At 43.3% G+C, this 19,687-nt stretch overlaps 1 protein-coding gene and 1 long non-coding RNA gene across 8 annotated transcripts in view; one reads left to right on the top strand and one right to left on the bottom strand.

Annotated features, from left to right (window-relative positions):
• B4GALNT2 (beta-1,4-N-acetyl-galactosaminyltransferase 2) overlaps window positions 1-19,687 on the top strand; it is a 76,840-nt gene that overhangs the window by 48,172 nt on the left and 8,981 nt on the right. For all 7 annotated transcript variants that reach the window (XM_060394698.1, XM_042255209.2, XM_060394696.1 and 4 more), the window contains 4 exons: window positions 5,614-5,720; window positions 6,877-6,914; window positions 11,145-11,325; window positions 12,310-12,396. In XM_060394698.1, coding sequence (XP_060250681.1) covers window positions 5,614-5,720; window positions 6,877-6,914; window positions 11,145-11,325; window positions 12,310-12,396 — 413 coding nt within the window. The remainder of the gene's footprint in view (window positions 1-5,613; window positions 5,721-6,876; window positions 6,915-11,144; window positions 11,326-12,309; window positions 12,397-19,687) is intronic.
• On the bottom strand, window positions 6,312-18,139 carry LOC132657345 (uncharacterized). The gene is made up of 2 exons (XR_009595343.1): window positions 18,040-18,139; window positions 6,312-13,574 (listed from the first exon to the last, which is right to left on the bottom strand). It is a non-coding gene; the product is annotated as an uncharacterized LOC132657345 (long non-coding RNA).

The raw sequence follows: 19,687 nt of genomic DNA, 5'->3' as shown, positions 1-19,687 counted from the left end.
AAAAGAAATGCAAAAAGGCAAAGTGGTTGTCTGAGGAGGCCTTACAAATAGCTAAGAAAAGATGAAAAGTGAAAGGCAAAGGAGAAGAGAAAAGATACACCCATCTGAATGCACAGTTCTAAAGAATAGCAAGGAGAGATAGGAAAGCCTTCTCAAGTGAACAATGCAAAGAAATAGAGGAAAACAATAGAACGGGAAAAGACTAGAGATCTCTTCAAGAAAATTAGAGATACCAAGGGAACATTTCATGCAAAGATGGGCACAATAAAAGACAGAAATGGGTATGGACCTAACAGAAGCAGAAGATATTAAGAAGAGGTGGCAAGAACACACAGAGGGACTATACGAAAAAGATCTTAATGACCCAGATAACCACAATGGTGTGATCGCTCACCTAGAGCCAGACATCTTGGGAGTGTAAAGTCAAGTGGGCCTTAGGAAGCATCACTACAAACAAACCTAGTGGAGGTGATGGAATTCCAGTTGAGCTATTTCAAATCCTGAAAGACGATGCTGTGAAAGTGCTGCACTCAGTATGCCAGCAAATTTGGAAAACTCAGCAGTGGCCACAGGGCTGGAAAATGTCAGTTTTCATTCTAGTCTCAAAGAAGGGCAATGTCAAAGAATGTTTAAATTAACACACAACTGCACTCATTTCACATGCTAGCAAAGTAATGCTCAAAATTCTTCAAGCTGGGCTTCAACAGTATGTGAACAAATTGAATTTAGAAAAAGCAGGAGAACCAGACGTCAAATTGCCAACATCTCTTGGATCATAGAAAAAGCAAGAGAATTCCAGAAAAACATCCACTTCTGCTTCATTGAGAATACTAAAGCCTTTGACTGTGTGGATCACAATAAACTGTGGAAAATTCTGAAAGAGATGGAAATACCAGACCACCTTGCCTGCTTCCCAAGAAACTTGTATGCAAGCCAAGAAGCAACAATTAGAACCGGACATGGAACAACAGACTGGTTCCAAATTGGGAAAGGAGTATGTCAAGGCTGTATATTATCACCCTGCTTATTTAACTTATAGACAGAGTACATCATGCAAAATGAAGCACAAGCTGAAATCAAGATTGCTGAGAGAAATACCAATAACCTCAGATAGGCATATGACACCACCCTAATGGCAGAAAGCCAGGAGGAATTAAAGAGCCTCTTGATGAAGGTGAAAGAAAAGAGAGAAAAAGTTGCTTTAAAACTTAACATTCAAAAAACTAAGATCATGGCATCTGGTCCCATCACTTAATGGCAAATAGATGGGGAAACAATGGAAACAGTGACAGACTTTCTTTCCTTGGACTCCAAAATCACTGCAGATAGTGACTGCAGCCATTAAATTAAAAGATGCTTGTTCCTTGGAAGAAAAGTTTTGACCAACCTAGACAGCATATTAAAAAGCAGAGACATCACTTTGCCAACAAAGGTCTGTTTAGTGAAAGCTATGGTTTTTCCAGCAATCATGTATGGATGTGAGAGTTGGACTGTAAAGAATGCTGAATGCTGAAGAATTGATGCTTTTGAACTGTGGTATTGGAGAAGACTCTTGAGAGTCCCTTGGACTGCAAGGAGATCCAACCAATCCATCCTAAAGGAAATCAGTCCTGAATATTCATTGGAAGGACTGATGCTGAAGCTGAAGCTCCAATACTTTGGCCACCTGATGAGAAGAGCTGACTAATTGGAAAAGACCTTGATGCTGGGAGAGATTGAAGGCAGGAGGAGAAGGGCATGACAGAGGGTGGGATGGTTGGATGGCATCACCGACTTGGTGGACATGAGTTTGAGCAAGCTCTGGGAAATGATGGAGCACAGGGAAGCCTGGCCTGCTGCAGTCCATGGGGCTGCAAAGAGTCAGACACAACTGAGTGACTGAAAACAAGAGCAACAGAAGACCCCTGTCTGCTGATGGTCCTGTCTTCCCTTCACGAAACACACACCAGGCCACAATGAAGAAAGGAGCTCGAAAGAGCAGCAGAGTGGGAAAAAGCACGCAGTAATCCTGTCTTGTGTGTTCCCTCAGACCATACAAGGGAAGGGTGTTCCCGACCTGGGCCTTAGACGGGAGGGTGTTTAACGTGGACGGTGCCTCTCACTCAGCTTCCTCTGCCCCCTCAATTCTCTCCCCTTTTCCCTCTTGGAGGACACACAGTACAGGGCGTCCCAGCCCCTTCTTGAGAAACCAGCCCTGGACAAAGAAAAGGCAGGTTCTGCTCCTTTCAGTCCTGAGGCAGAGAGTGTCAGCACTCCCCTGTATCCCCTGCACATCCACTCTGCCCTCATGGACCTTCCCTTCCACACCGACAGTTCTTTACCTCACACACCTGCACCCTCCCACTGAGACCGGCTCTGCTGTGGAAGCGTGCTGGCCTCCTTGGGGCAGGCCAAAAACGGGCAACAGTTGGGAATGAACAGATCTGGGGGTGGCCCTCAGTTGATGGTGGGTGGGAGTTAGTGGATAAATACCCCAGCTGTCTCATTCGTGGTTAGGAGAACTCTGAGACGGGTTCTGTTCAGGACTGAATCCAACTGCCCGCAACAGCCCCATCAGCTCATAACTCACCCTTGTTGGCTTCCTCCCCTCACCCTGCCTCTACCCATGCTTCTTAGAATTGTCACCCAATAACACTATGTCCTCAAAAGCTGCTCGGCGTCTGCTTCCTGGAGAACCCAACTTAAGTTCTTGTTCTGCTTTATTTTTATTTTATTTTAAATATATTTATTTATCTGGCTGCGTGGAGTCTTAGTTGCCACATGTGGGATTCTTTTTTTTTTTTAGTTGCAGCATTCCCTGACCAGGGATCAAACCCAGACCCCTCGCCTGCATTGGGAATGAGGAGTCTTAGCCACTGGACCATCAGCTAAGACCTTGTTCTGTTTTTTTAAAAAACCAAGACATTTCAGGATGTGGTCAAATAATTGCCAGTAATATTCCCCTCTGTGCAGTCTTTGATGAAATTAGGGTCATAGTATGTGGTTTGACAAAGTGAGAACAAAAGGGGGTTCCCCAATTTTTTTCACACTCTGCTAGCTTTTACTGCTAGTATGGAGTCTCCTTTCCTTTTCCTTTTTTTTTTTTTAATTAAAAAGCATTTTTTAAAAGTCAAATAATATGTGTATACTGTTTCAAGGCAAATGATACTAAAAGGCCCAACCCCGCTCCCTACTTCCCAGCCCTACTCCTCAGAGGCCACTATTCTCATCTAACATTTTGAGCTGTTTCCTCTGGAATTACCACCATATTTCTAAGTAAAAAGCTTATACCGTTAACTCCAAATTTCTCAACATTAGACATTATCCATTTTACTTGTTATAGTAGATGAACATAGAGCCCCCTTCAGTTCTTGATTTCTCCTCTTGTACATTCTCACACTCCACATAATTTTTGGTTAATTCAACATTTAATATTTCCATTTTATGACTGAATGACCAGGACTCCCAGTTAAGCCACATGTTGTTGCTGTTTGCTGTTCAGTCCTAAGTCACGTCAGACTCTTTGTGACCCCATGGAATGCTCTCCTATCCTTCACTATCTCCTAGAGTTTGCTTAGATTTGTGTCCGTCGAGTCGGTGATGCTGTCTAACCATCTCATCCTCTGCCGTCCCCTTCTCCTCCTGCCTTCAATCTTACCAAGCATTAAGGTCTTTCCCAGTGAGTCAGCTCCTCACATCAGATGACCAAAGTATTGGAGCTTCAGCATCAGTCCTTGCAGTGAATATTCAGGGTTGATTTCCTTTAGGATGGACTGGTCTGATTTCATCCTTGAAGTTTAAGAGAGTCTCAACAGTCTTCTCTGGCACCAGTTTGAAAGAATCAATTCTTCAGCGCTCAGCCTTCTTTATGGTCAAACTCTCACATCTGTATATGACTACAGGAAAAAGTGTGTGTGTGTGTGTGTGCACGCACGCTTAGTCACTCAGTCATGTCTGACTCTTTGTGACCCCATGGACTGGAGCCCACCCAGCTCCTCTGTCCATGGGGATTCTCTAGGCAAGAATACTGGAGTGAGTTGCCATGCCCTCCTTCAAGGAATTGAATGTTAAGCTTTAAGCCAGCTTTTTCACTCTTCTGATCTTTCACCTTCATCAGGAGACTATGCAGTTTCTCTTACTTTCTGCCATTAGAGTGGTATCATCTGCTTATCTGAGGTTGTTGTACTATAATTGCATTTCCTTTCTTACATTTCCTTTTGTATGTAATGTTTCGGTTTGCCTGGAATTAACAGTCTCATTCTTTCATTTGTTTAGTTTTCTTTCTATCTACTCCTAATTCTCCCCTCCTTTCTTAATCTCATCTGTGGTTGAGAATATTTCTTTTATACCAAAGGTACCATTCTCTATGGGCTTCCCTGGCTTCTCAGGAGTCTTCCCTGGTGGCTCAGACGGTAAAGAATCAGCCTGCAATGTAGGAGATCTGGGTTGGATCGTTGGGTTGGGAAGATCCCCTGGAGAAGGAAATGGCAGCCCACTCCAGTATTCTTGCCTGGAGAATCCCATGGAGAGAGGAGCCTGGTGGGCTACAGTCCACGAAGTCACAAAAGAGTCAGACATGACTTACGGGCTAAACAACAACAATATCCTTCTATACATATACAAGTTTCCCTTGCTATCTGAATGTAGATAGTTTCTATGAAATTTTTCATAAAATGAAATGGTGTAAAGCAAAGAAACAACTACCTCTGGACACATCTTGCTAATGGAATGCACGAAATAAGTTGAGATAAACCACAGATGCCAAAGCTGCAGCAGCTTGATGCAGAGATGCTGTGTGTAGTTCCCGGGAAAGGAGCCTGGTGGTGCCACTGATACTGCCTGGGATGCCTGCTGCCTCAGGAATTTTTGTTGTTCAGTCACATAGTCGTGTCCAACTCTTTGCGACCCCATAGACTGCAGCACACCAGGCCTCCCTGTCCCTCACTATCTCCTGAAGTTTGCCCAAGTTCGTGTTCATTGCATCGGTGATGATACCTCAGTAATAGCTGCAAATGCTGAGTGCTCATATTATTATTATGCCATTCTTGGTGGCGTGTGGAATTTATTTCCCCAACTAGGGGTTGAACCTGGACCATCGGCAGTTTGAGAGCGCTAACCAGTGGCCCACCAAGGAATTCCCTTTCACCTTTCTTTGTTTTGTTTTGCTTTGGCTGTGTTGGTTCTTCATTTCTACATGGGGTTTTCTCTAGTTGCGGTGCGCGGGGCTACTCTCTACATGCGGTGTGTGGGGTTCTTATTGTGGTGGCATGGGCTCTAGGGAGTGTGAAATCAGTAGTTGGGGCACATGGGCTTCGTTGCCCTGTGGCACGTGGACCAGGTGTTAAATCCGAGTCCCCTGCACTGACAGGCAGATTCTTTACCCCCAGGAAAGTCCTGCTAGTTGTGGTTTTGATTTTGAAGGAGCTTTGTTTTAATCTGCTTCAATTCTTTGTGGAGTTAGAGGTTGGAGAGAGGAGCAGGAATAAAGGAGGCGAGAGAATGGAGGGCAGATTGGGAGCGTCTATGAATGATTCCTCCCCATTGGCAGCACAAAGCTCTGGGTACAGACATCACTTTAAGAACTAACCAGGGACAGGTGTCAAGGCAGCTGCTAATGGTTTTGTTTCCCTACAGAGAAGGGCTGCCTCGCCCACCGCCCCTGCTGGCTCAGGCCAACCTCCCCTTTGGGTACCCTATCCACGGGGTGGAAGTGATGCCCCTGCACACAATTCCCATCCCAGGTAGGTGCCTCTCCATTCGGAAGACTGAAACAACTTTCTTCTTCTTCCTTCTCAAGCAAAAGGTGGGAGCAGAAGGCAACAGTCATCCACGCTGTGTATCCAGCACAATGCACCAAGCTTGACATGATTTCATTTCATCTTGGTCTCACTCTTTCCATCACTGGGAATCACCCTTAGTAGCTGTGACCTCCATGGGGATCTGAGATAACATAGAAGAGGACAGAAACCTAGGTGCCTTGAGGAACCTTAGGGCGTAATGGACTGCTTGGTGTCCTCCAGCATCAAAGCATGAGCCCACGCTTTGCGTCTCCACGGAGTGAGTAGGAAAAGGACGTCTATGCCAGTTAAAACTCCCCTCCACGAGTGGTTTTTACACGCTCTTCTAGTTAGCTCAGCATCACTTCTCTGTGAGGCAAATATTATTTTGCCAACTTCACAGATGAGTTTAGTAAGTTATCTAAAAGCGCATAGGGAGGATATGTTTGAATTAGAACTTGAATTAGTCATAAGAACAGAGGTAGATGCTAAAGTGAAAACCATTTGGGATAAATTGCTAGTGTGTCTGAATAGTCACTTAAAAAGGATTTGCCATTTTGTATAGTTCTTTTTCTTTTATTGTGGGTAAATACCCATAACATAAAATTTACCATTTTACCCATTTTTAAGTGTCCAGTTCTGTGGCATTAAGTATATTTACATTGTTCTCCAACCAGCCTCAATCTCTAGAATGTTTCACCTTCCCAACTGAAACTCTGTATCCATTTAACATTAACTCCCTTTTCCCCCCTCAGCCCCTGGCAACCACCGTTCTATTTTCTGTCTCTCTGAATTTGACTCTTTAGGGAAACTCATATATGGATGATTCATTATTCATCTATCGCTTTCTTCCCTTCAGTATCAGAGATATCTGGAAGGGATTGGATTAATTCACAGCACCCATCCAAAACTGATGGTGGGCAGCAGAGGCTTTAGCACCACCAGAGTTTGAGGAGGACCATGGGACACCATCTAATGGAGTCCTGGGAAGGGTGGTGGCCAGCAAACACTCTGGGTAGGTGACACTTGAGATGACTCTGGAGGGACATGTAGGAGTCGGACAGGAGGTGAGGGCATCCTCTCAAATGGTGTTGATTGTCCTTTTCATTGTGTCCTCCAGGTCTCCAGTTTGAAGGACCAGACGCTCCCATCTATAAGGCAAGAGTCCCCTTCCCAGCTTCCTTTAGCTCTTGGCATCCTGTCCTCGGCTCACTACCTATGCTTTCTTCCCCCAGTGGTGGCTGGTCTCAGATTTTGACAGAACCTCTATCCTGATTAAGTATAAGACATGGGTCCGTGGTGGGGAGTGGGGGAAGGGTACCTATAGAAGTCATGAGTTTTCCAGCCATGGGGTGGTCGAAGTTCCAGGGAGGACTTCCAAAGAAGTGACCACCAAGGCTCCTGCTGGCTTCAGCCCAAGGGGAAGCTGCTACCACAGCTGGGCTGTGTTGCCTCTGTTTGGGTCAGCACCAGCAAGGTGGATGCTCTGTGGCCTGTCCTTCTTTCGCTGCTTAACATAGCTCCAAATTAAGGTCTCTGCAAATATGTTTGAGGGGTGGGATGCAAATTGCATCCAGAACCCTAACTGAAAAGGAGTCTGGGAAGTGTAGTTTTAGTTTTCCCAGGCAGAGGCCGGAATGGGCGGTGATGGAGCTGCTCTGTTCTCCAGAAGACACCTCTGCCCACCTCGCTCCCAAGTACCCTCACCTCCCTCCTCCCTCCCCCACCTTCGTCGCTTTCTACTGTGTCATTTTCTTCATGGCTCTTATCATACTCGGAGTACTTTATATGTGTCATGATGTGTTTATTGCCACTCTTCCCCACTAGAACGTGAGCTTTTTGAAGGCAGGAAGTCAGTCTTCTCTTTTCCCAGCACCTGTAGTTTGGATCTCAGAGTATCTGTTGATTGACTAAAGCATTTTCAGCAGGAATGACATTATCCAGGTTGCTGTTGAGCAGTGGCTCAGTCATGTCCCACTCTTTGTGACCCCGTGGACGGCAGCACGCCAGGCTTCCCTGTTCTTCACTATCTCCCAGAGTTTGCTCGAATTCATGTCTATTGAGTCGATGATGCAATCCAACCATCTCTTCCTCTGTCGTCCCCTTCTCCTCCTGCCTTCAATCTTTCCCAGCATCAGGGTCTTTTCCAATGACTTGGCTCTTCGCATCAGGTGGCCAAAGTATTGGAGCGTCATCTTCAGCATCAGTCCTTCCAATGAATATTCAGGACTGATTTCCTTTAGGATGGACTGGTTGGATCTCCTTGCAGTCCAAGGGACTCTCAAGAGTCTTCTCCAACACCACGGCTCAAAAGCATCAATTCTTCAGCATTCAGCATTCTTTACAGTCCAACTCTCACATCCGTACATGACTATGGAAAAACGATAACTTTGAAAATACAGACCTTTGTAGGTAAAGTGATGTCTCTGCCTTTTCATATGCTGTCTAGGTCTGTCATAACTTTTCTTCCAAGGAGCAAGCGTCTTTTAATTTAATGGCTGCAGTCACCATCTGCAGTGATTTTGGAGCACAAGAAAATAAAATCTGTCACTGTTTCCATTATTTCCCCTTTTATTTGCCATGAAGGGATGGGATGGGATGCCATGATCTTCATCTTTTGAATGTTGAGTTTTAAGCCAGGTTTTTCACTCTCCTCTTTCACTTTCATCAAGAGGCTCTTTAATTCCTCTTCACTTTCTGCCATTAGGGTGGTGTCATCTGCATATCAGAGGCTGTTGATATTTCTCCTGGCAATCTTGATACCAGCTTGAGCTTCATCCAGCTTGGCATTTCACATGATGTACTCTGCATATAAGTTATCTAGGTTACTTTTCCTAAAGATAACTGGCTGTTGCAGAAAACAAGGAGGCAAAGGAAGAGAATAGCAGTGGGGATGAAGAGAAGCAAATGGATTTTAGCTACATGTTGAAAGTGGACCCGACAGGACTCACGCATAGATTTCAGGTGTCAGGGAAACTGCAGGTGTCAGGGAAACAGCAGGACAGGAATGACTTCTGTTGGGGACTTGAACAGCTGAGTGGGTAAAGGTGCTATTCACAAGGTAGGGAAAACCATGGATGGGGTGGAAAACAGGTTTATTGAAAACAATCATTAGTTCAAGTTTTGAAGATCATGAAACTTCCTAGCAGAGCAATCAGCCAGGCAGCTGGATCTCAGAGAGATAGGAGCTAAAGGTGTGCATCTTCAAAGCATCAGCATATGAATGGTATTAAAGCCAACGCCTCTAGTGAGAAAGGTTCAGTTCAATTCAGTTCAGTCGCTCAGTCGTGTCCAACTCTCTGCGACCCCATGGATTGCAGCACCCAGGCCTCCCTGTCCATCACCAACTCCCAGAGTTTACTCAAACTCATGTCCACTGAGTTAGTGATGCCATCCAACCATCTCATCCTCTGTCGTCCCCTTTTCCTCTTGCCCTCAATCTTTTCTGGTATCAGGGTGTTTTCGAATGTCAGTTCTTCACATCAGGTGCCCAAAGTATTGGAGTTTCAGCTTCAACATCAGCCCTTCCAATGAATATCCAGGACTGATCTCCTTTAGGATGGACTCGTTGGATCTCCTTGCAGTCCAAGGGACTCTCAAGAGTCTTCTCCAACACCTCAGTTCAAAAGCATCAATTCTTTGGCACTCAGCTTTCTTTATAGTCCAACTCTTACATCCATACATGACTACTGGAAAAACCATAGCCTTGACTAGATGGACCTTTGTTGGCAAAGTGATGTCTCTGCTTTTTAATATGCTGTCTAGGTTGGTCATAACTTTTCTTCCAAGGAGTAAGCGTTTTTCAATTTCATGGCTGTGGTCACCATCTGCAGTGATTTTGGAGCCCCCACCAAAAAAGTAAGCCATTGTTTTCACTGTTTCCCCATCTATTTCCCATGAAGTGATGAGACCAGGTGTCATGATCTTCGTTTTCTGAATGTTGAGCCTTAAGCCAACTTTTTCACTCTTCTCTTTCACTTTCATCAAGAGGCTCTTTAGTTCCTCTTCACTTTCTGCCATAAGGGTGGTGTCAGCTGCATATCTGAGGTTATTGATATTTCTCTCGGCAATCTTGACTGAAGCTTGTGCTTCTTCCAGTCCAGCGTTTCTCATGATGTACTCTGCATATAAGTTAAATAAGCAGGGTGACAATATACAGCCTTGACGTACTCCTTTTCCTATTTGGAACCAGTCTGTTGTTCCATGTCTAATTCTAACTGTTGTTTCCTGAGCTGCAAACAGGTTTCTCAAGAGGCAGGTCAGATGGTCTGATAGTCCCATCTCTTTCAGAATTTTCCACAGTTTATTGTGATCCACACAGTCAAAGGCTTTGGCATTGTCAATAAAGCAGAAATAGATGTTTTTCTGGAACTCTCTTGCTTTTTCAATGATCCAGTGTATGTTGGCAATTTGATTTCTGGTTCCTCTGCCTTTTCTAAAACCAGCTTGAACATCTGGAAGTTCACAGTTCACATACTATTGAAGCCTGGCTTGGAGAATTTTGAGCATTACTTTACTAGCATGTGAGATGAGTGCAATTGTGCAGTAGTTTGAGCATTCTTTGGCATTGCCTTTCTTTGGGATTGGAATGAAAACTGGCCTTTTCCAGTCCTGTGGCCACTGCTGAGTTTTCCAAATTTGCTTTCATATTGAGTGCAGCACTTTCACAGCATCATCTTTTAGAATTTGGAATAGCCCAACTGAAATGAGAAAAGTTAAGAAGGGAAAAGATAAAGAAGGGAAAAGGACTCAGAACCAAGCCCTGAAAAACTCTCTTTGGAGGTCTGATGGATGAGGAGGAATTAGCAAGCAGAATTCAAGGAGCTGCCAACAAGGGTAGGAAGAAATCTTTAAGGATGGTATCCTGAGGCTTCCCTGGTGGCTCAATAGTTAAGAATCTGCCTTGCAATACAGGGGACACTGGTTTGATCCTGGTCTGGGAAGACCCCACATGCCTCGGGGCAGCTAAGCCCTGTGCACCACTGAGCCCGTGCTCCACAACAAGAGAAGCCACTGCAGTGAGAAGCCCACCCACAGCGTCGAAGAGTAGCCCCCACTTGCTGTACCTGGAGAAAGCCCACGCCCAGCAACAAAGACCCAGCGCAGGCAAAAATACTTAATTACAATAAAAATAAACTAGTTAAAAAAAAAAAAACATGGTATCCTGCACGGCAAGAGTTAAGAATGTTTCAGAAGTGTCCCTTGAACATACCAAGTCTTAGGTCTAGATTCTTCCTTACTGAAGCTGAGGCAGTAACTCCTGCAGAGACAGACCCTAAATTTCAGGGGCACTATCTATCCTCTCATCCTTATGTGCTCTGCCCCCTGCTGGCCATCCTGGGTATGTGCTATTCTTTGCATTTAGTCTTGGCGTCTCGTCCACCCTAGGTCACCCTGAAAGCTTCTCTGGGGACACTGAACACCCTCGCTGACACCCCAGACACTGTGGTGCAGGGCAGAGGCCAGAAGGAGCTGACCATTTTGACCAGTAGCCGGACGGTTTTGAATTTCATCCTCCAGCACGTGACATACACCAGCACAGAGTACCAGCACCCCAGGGTGGATGTGGGTGAGAGCCTCTCCTTGGATGACAAAATGCTTAGGGACCCAGAAAAACACCACCAGCTCTCAAAGTCTTCCTCCTCCCAGAAGCCTGCCTCCCTGGCTTCTATTTCTAACTCTAAACACTGAACTTTCCAATTACTGTATCCAGTAATATCCGCCCATTGCCATTGACCCCACAGGACAGGCAAATGCCCGCTCGTCTCTCCATGAAGGCAGATCGTTCTTGCTGTGTGCCCAGCTCTGTTCCTCATTCTCGGCAGCGAGCAGAGCTGAAGATTTCAGCTGCAGTAGAGAGGGTGCAGTCTGTGCCCCAGCGTCTTGTCCTGGGCACTAACCGGAAAGTGGGGCGTGAGGAAATCTGCAGTGGGGAGGGCAGAAGCTTTGTCTTCCTCCTCCCATCCCAGCCCCAGAATTCCTGGGAGAATAATTGCTGACACTAAGTGCAGCCCCAATTTCTTTCTGGATGAATTAAAGGCACTGTTTCCCATTTTGAGCAGCTCCACAGGATGCATTCTCAGGACACCCACACACACACAGAATGAACTGTGGGACAGATTTCCCAGGAACACAGACTAGGGAGAGAGTTCCCTCCATCTTCAGGTGTTCAAATGTTTCTTATCACAGAATGACCCTGAGAGGTCAAATGAGGCAGGTAGAGTTTTCCTGGTTTTGTAGATGGTGAAGGAGATGAATGATTTACGCAAGGTATTTCAGATAATAAATAACAAAGTCAAACTTAACCCACCCCTCTGATTCCAAGCCCACTTCACCCTACAGAGCTGCACGGGGAAGAAATATGAGTTTCAGAGGCAGTCAGTGGGTTGCCCCAGGGACACACAGTGATTTCAGAAGCTCAAATGCCATAGTCTCTACGCTGTCCTCAATCTCCTCCCACCAATCTCTCATTCCCCCATCTCGCTGGCTTCCTGGGCAGCATAGGGAGTGACCCACACACAGTACACAACTCTGACCTTATTTCTCCCTCCAGTGAGTCTGGAGTCCAACTCCTCAGTGGCCAAGTTTCCAGTGACCATCCGCTTTCCTGTTATGCCTAAGTTATATGACCCTGGACCAGGTAAGGCCCTTGTTCCTGGGGCTCCGTAGGGGGTCCTATAGACTACTGATGAAATTCCGAAGGGATCCTCTCTGAGACAGAGTGGGAGAATAATTATAAAAACAGAGTGGTACTGGAGGAGGAATAGATATATCAAAGCATCAAATTAGAAATCTAGAAATAGACAAGTTGAAATTTTACCATATGATAAAGGTAATTTTTCAAATTAAAGTGGGGGAAAGATGGATTATTCAAGAAATCATGTGGGATAACTGTGTAGCTATATGGAGAATGTCAAGTTGAATATATCTCACAGCTCACATCAAGATAAATTCCCAATAGAGAAAATCCTAATTTTTTATAAGTATTCAAAAAAAGGGCTCCCCTGGTGGCTCAGAATCACCTGCCAAGCGGGAGACCCTGGTTTGATCTCTGGGTTGTGCAGATTCCCTGGAGAAGGAAATGGCAACCCACTCCGGTATTCTTGTCTGGGAAATCCCATGGACAGAGGAGCCTTGCAGGCTATAGTTCATGGGGTCCCAAAGAGTTAGCAACTACACAATAGCTAGAAAAAAAAAAAAAGGAATTTAAAAATAACTTTGGATTATAAGATTTTTCTAAATGTTACACAAAACCCAAAGGCCATAAAAGACTGGAAACATACATAACAATTTTTAATTGTTTTTCTTTTTTTGTGGCCTCTGGCACGGCTTGTGGGATTTCAGTTCTCTGATCAGGGATCGAATCTGGTCCCTCAGCAGTGACAGCATGGAGTCCTAACCACTGGACTGCCAGGGTATTCCCAATTTTTAATACCTTTTTTATTTTGGACAGAAATCTACCATATGCAAAGTCAAAGGACAAACTGAGGGAAAAATACCTTCAAGACAAAGTCAAAGATCTAATTTTACTTAAGAGCACTTGTGAGGTCTTTCCTGGCTATCCAGCGGTTAAGCCTCCATGCTCACAGTGCAGGGGGTACTGGTTTGACCGCTGGTCAGGGAACTAAGATCCCACATGCTGCACAGTGTGGCCAAATATGTAAAGAAATTCTCACTGTAGTCCTATCAGGTAGGTTGTTTTTTAGTCGCTGTGTCATGTCTGACTGTTTGTGACCCCATGGACTGCGGCATGCCAGGCTTTTCTGTTCTTCACTGTCTCCCGGAGTTTGCTCACTCGTGTTCACTGAATCGGTGATGCTGTGAATCAATAAGGAAAGAACAAATAAGAGAAGAATAAGCCAGTTCACAAAACGTTAAATTCAAGAATACTTTCAGTCATTAAAATATATGTTCCGTCTCACACTAAGTGCAAATGAAAACTACATCCATATCAAAAAGTATTGGAGGAGGAGTGAGGAAACATTCTTTTAAAGTGCCAGTAGGAATATAAATTGGCACAACCCTTCTGGAGCAACTTAGCAACGTCTGTCAACATTTTAAACGTATACGCACGTTGGGTCAGCGATTCCACTTGTATGAGTTATCCTATAGATGCTTGCATCTGTGTGAAAAGACATTTGTTTGTTTATTGCAGCATTATTTGCAATGACAAAAACCTTAAAAAATGGTTGTGTGTGTTAGTTGCTCAGACATGTCTGACCCTTTGCAACCTCGTGGGATTCTCCAGGCAAGAGTGCTGGAGTGAGTTGCCATTCCCTTCTCCAGGGGATCTTCTCGACCCAGGGATCGAACCTGAGTCTCCCTTATTGCAAGCAGATTCTTTACCATCTGAGTCACCAGGGCTTAAATCAAGTGTGGTCCATGGGTATAATGAAGTGCCACGCAATGACATTCAGAAGGACAGAGGAGGAAAACATGAGCCGCAAGTGTTTTTTATACTGATACAAAATGCTTTCCAAGATGTAAGCAAGATACAGAAAAGAGTGAAAAGTAAGCTACTATTTCTGTGAAAAGAAAGGGGTAAAGAAGACATAACTGCTTGATTACAGAAAAATAAACAAGAAGTTAGTAATACCTGGTAATCTCCTGGGGAGGAACCAAAATGTTGAGGACAGAGATGGGAAGAAGTATTTTCATGGTATAACTTTCAGTATATTTGGAATTTTGAGCTCATTGGCATTTTTGATGATATTTCCTATATATTCAAAATGTAACGTATTCAGATAGATTCTATTAAAAATATAACTTATTTAAAAGCAATAGGATTAAATATCTACAGAGAGGAATTTACAGTATGTGCTTCATATCATCATAACTATCTCAAAAATAAATCAGCACAAGAAGTTCACAGAAAAGCTTTTTTGGCTTCAGATTTATCTTAAAGGTGAAGTATTACCCATGAAATGGAAATCTCCACAGTCCTATTTCCCCCTCTCCTTCCAACAGTCATGGTCTTTCTTTTCCTGGTTTCTGTACATTTTAATATGTAGATTTCTATTTCTACACACATGTGCACACACAGAGCATACAGTGTGGTACCATGCATTTTTGAACTTTTCATAAAATTTATCACGTTGTATGGCATAAAATTCTAGTTTCTGGCCTTTCCTTAGTCCATGGCTTGTCTCTTGGTTTTGCTTCTGGGGTCTTTTGTGTTATAAAACTTTATCCTTTAATAAAATGGATTCATTGTTTTTTTCTAGCTTTTGCTCTTTTGCCTTAATTCAAGAAATTCTTCCCTACATTGAAGCCGTAAAGATATTCTCCTGTATTTTTTTTTCAAAAGTTACCTATGCTTTATTCTCACATTTAGATACTTAATCCACCTAGAAGTTATGTTTATGCATGGCATGTGATAGGGACCTAATATTTTACACATGGAGCACCTACTGTCCCGCCACCATGGACCAAGTGGTCCAGCCTTGTCCCGCTTGAACAGCCAGCCCCTCACACACGCAGCTTCTTGCATGTAGGAGTTTGAACCAGCCTTTGTTGAGGCACATTGATCTGTATCCTGGGGCTCATTTTACATTTCCATATGCTTTATAGCAGGTTTTCTATCTAGTGCAGATAAATTCTGTGTTGCAGGATGACTGTACTTCATTTAGTGAAATTTTCTTAGCTCTTCTTGGTCATTTACTTTTTCATTGGAGTTTTAGCATCAGCTCATCAAGATCCTCCAAAATGCCTTGAGATTTTGATTAGAATTTTCTAAAATTTGTTGATTAATTAGAGATGAACTGACAGTTTTATGAGGTTGAATATTCACAACCATGAATCTGCTGTATCTCTCCATGTCATAGTCTCTTCACAGGTTCTTCAGTAATTTATTTTGTAGTCCTATTTGTAAAGGAATTGTACATTTTATTGGATTTGGTCTTAGGTAGTTTATATTTAATTTTACTTTTATAAATTGGATTTTGTTCTACATTTTAACTGATGTTAGTATATAAGACATTAGTGATTTTTGAATGTTGGACTTAATAGGCATCCTTCTTGCACACATAGTAGTGATTTTTTTTTAACACATAGAGTCTGTTAAACAAATAATGATTTTTATCTCTTCCTTTACAATTCTCATCATTTGTTTCTTTTTCTTGTCTTAATGCGTTTTGGTAAAATCTTCAGTACAGTGTTGACTAGTAGCAGTGGTAGCACACGCTTTCGCTTGTTCCTGACTCTAAGACCATTCCAATGTTATGCCACTTTTCTCGTTTGCTGGGCAGGAGTGTGGTGTCAGGGTAAGAAAGTTTCCTTCTTTCCTTCTGTTCTAAGAATTTTTCTATTTCTACTTTCTATTTCCTTGCTGAGAGTTTTCATATTTATATGAATAAGTATTGAATTTTATCAAAGAAATTGTCTGCACCCACAGAAATAATTTTTCTCCTTTAACTCGGTTCACGGAGTGACTTACATTGATTTTCTTTTTATTTATTTATTTTAAAAAAATTTTTTATTTTTACTTTATTTTACTTTACAATACTGTATTGGTTTTGCCATACATTGACATTAATCCACCACATTGATTTTCTGCTGTTGAAATTGTTCTTGCATTTTGGGGATTAACCCATCTTGATTGCAGTGGGTTATTTGATTAAATGCTGAATTGAATTTGTTGCTCTTTTTATAGATGATTCTTATATCTGTATTCAAAACTGAGACTGTCTTTTTCTGTAATGTCCTTGCTCAGTTTTGTTATCAATATTATACAAGTCTCATAAGACAAGTTAGATACCTTTCTTTTGTTCACTGTTGGTTGAAATGAATTGAATTGTAATAAAATAGGAGTGTCTCTTTGGAGAAGGCAATGGCACCCCACTCCAGTACTCTTGCCTGGAAAATCCCATGGATGGAGGAGCCTGGTAGGCTGCAGTCCATGAGGTCGCTAAGAGTCGGGCACGACTGAGCGACTTCAGTTTCACTTTTCACTTTCATGAATTGGAGAAGGAAATGGCAACCTACTCCAGTGTTCTTGCCTGGAGAATCCCAGGGGCGCGGGAGCCTGGTGGGCTGCCGTCTGTGGGGTCACACAGAGTCAGACACGACTGAAGTGACTTAGCAGCAGCAGCAGCAATGTCTCTTGGGGTTTTATTAAAACTTGTCTGTCCTTTTGTCTTTTTTTTTTTTTTTTTTGGTCCAAGTTTTGGGGAAGGTGGTTGGGGCAGGAATGTGAATGGGAAAGAGTGAGAGAAAGGGAAGAAATTTAAAACTAACAGTTCTACCACTTCAATGGTTATTGATCTATATGTACATTGAGTCAATTTTTTAAATGTTTCTATAAAGTTGTCTTAAAGTTAATGTAAATTGTCTATTTTTTGTCATAAAGTTGTTCATAGAATTCTCTTATGCTTGTTAAAAATTTTTTAAATATCTTAAGTCATGTCTCTCTTTTGATTTTTTGTATATATCTTAAATAATTTTAAGTTGGTTTCATATCTAAATATTCTCATTTCTTTTATGCCTGTTTTGTTTCATATTTTCTTTTTCATATATGTCATTCTCTAATTTATCACCTTAAAGATTTTAAATTCTCACTTTAAGTCCCTTTCAGATTCATCTGTTGTTTATCTGTCTAGAGTGGATACTTCTAGCACAGGGTGGATTTGCCGGCTGTTCTTTCAAACTAGTTTTCTCTGAATGTCTTGGGATTTATGCTGGTGGCTCATCTTGAATACGAGGCTTTACAAGCTTGTTTTGTTTTCTCCTCTTTCTCTCTCCTGATTCCTTCCCATCTCACAGCTTTACAGTTGCCACAGATTCTCAGCCCATCATTATATACAACAGTCTTGGAGTCCCTGTCCCCTAGTGATATGGGCATCACCAAAGAGCCAGTTGCTGGGCCTGAGGGTGGCTTGGCACAGGACATGGCTGTGTGAGATGGTGTCATCTCTGAACCCAGAGATGTGTTTGGGGATGATGGCTCTTTGAGGTTCCTTGCCCAGTGGGTTATATGTCATGAGAGCTGGAGGGAGTACAGCCTGGCTCCAGTCCATGGTTTCTAGCAAAAAGCCTGGTTGTGGACCCACATACTTCGTGAGACACTTTTATTCCATTAACAATCAAACTCTGCCTCCCAGCCTCTGATCTTCTGACCCCAGATAGCAGCAAACCCAGCTCCAGCTCTGCTCACTGCTTTTGATTCCTGTTCCTTGGAAGAAATGTCATTTGTTTTTGAACATGGCTCTGTCTTTGCATATTTCTTCATCATTGCTCTGTGTTTGGATCAATAAAGAATATCAAAGTAGAATGCTATACCACCCACCTGGCCAGGAGTCTCCCATCTTGACTACCTCCGATGGTAACTCAGGCTCCTGATCCTGTCTTTACTGTAATGAAAGAACCAAACTTGTCACGTGGCCTGAGAAGAGAAAAGGTAGAGCTTTCATTCGACACACTCTTGAACCTGATTTACATGACTCTTTCTGTTACTGAGCCCTTTCCAGATTCTCAGACCATACCATACCACCCCACAGAAATGAATATCACTTCCACAACTCTTCAGCATGCAAAGCCTTTTATTCACAGAGATAGTTTGTGCATAAGAGAGAAGGCAGGGAAAATGCCAGCTCCCTGGGTAAAATGGGTGAGTTGCTTTTATAGCAAAAGGGATGGTTTGTCTCATGATCACTGATAATTTCCAGAAATCATCAAATTTCTTGGATCAGCAGCAGGTGGCTGCATGATGGCTGTCAGGAATAGAGAGTGTTTCTGTGCAAGGGAAGAAATGCATGAGAATTTTCTGCAAGAAAGCCCAGGAACAGATATGGTTAAAATTTACAGTTGAGCTTCTTGTCTTGTGGCAACTAGGTATACTCAGTAGTGGACCAGAAGTAATGTTAATCTTTTATTTCTGTGATCCTGGTTTCTCCCCCCCGGGACTTGGACCCCAAGGGCCTTTGTTCTTTAGTTTGCAAGGCTTGTTCTGCCCAAGGCCAGTCTTTTTCTGAAGTGACTGTACTATTGTCTTCCTGTCTTACTTCACTCACTCCCAAAGACTCAGGAGGAGCTGGGTAATGGTGCAACAGAATGACCTCTGACTTCTGTCATTCTGAGAAGGTGGCTCTGCAGTGGGGTTCTGTTGCACTCATGCACAAACAGTTGGTGGGGTGTGACGGTCAGCTTGTGTTTACTCCAGCTGACCCCACCCCACCAGACGACCCACCTGCCTATCAGCTGGCATGGCTCCATTCTGTGGCTAGATCTCCTAAACACACCAGCAGCTACTGTTGTTTGACCCAAGGGTCATTTCCATAGAAAGGCTGTCCTTTCTCTAACTGTTTCTATAAATCATACAACCTGGTCTACCCCTCTTCCGATCTCCAAGTGGACCTGTTTCCTCTTACATCTTCCAGAGGATAAAGATCAGGCAAGTTTCTCCGTAGGAGTGCAGCTGATGACAGAGCAGGTCTCAATTCCTTTAGAGCTTTTCTCCTCTTCCTGGGACCTGTGACTCTACATAGCGAATCCCTTGATGGGCAAGGCTCTATGCATCTCAGCTCCTAGCATGAAAGCAGGATACAAGCCCAGTACAGACAGGCAAGCATAAAATGAAACGTCCAGGTAGATAGTAGGAAACACCAGAATGGAACCAACAGAACCAGGAAAGAGAGTTTAGAATAGAAAACAGACAAAATTTAAACAAATCATTATCGTTGTTTTTCAGTTGCTAAGTTATGTTTGACACTTTGCAACCCCATGAACTGCAACACGCCAGGCTTTCCTGTCCTTTAGCATCTCCTGGACCTCGCTCAAACTCACGTCCATCGAGTTGGTGATGCCATCCAACCATCTCATCCTCTGTCATTCCCTTCTCCTCCTGCCCTCAATCTTTCCCAGCATCAGGGTCTTTTTCAATGACTTGGCTCTTAGCATCACGTTGCCAAAGTATTGGAGCTTCAGCATCAGTCCTT

Source organism: Ovis aries, chromosome 11 (assembly GCF_016772045.2).
Source record: "Ovis aries strain OAR_USU_Benz2616 breed Rambouillet chromosome 11, ARS-UI_Ramb_v3.0, whole genome shotgun sequence".
NCBI lineage: Eukaryota > Metazoa > Chordata > Mammalia > Artiodactyla > Bovidae > Ovis > Ovis aries.
This window is presented reverse-complemented; position numbering and strand designations above follow the sequence as displayed.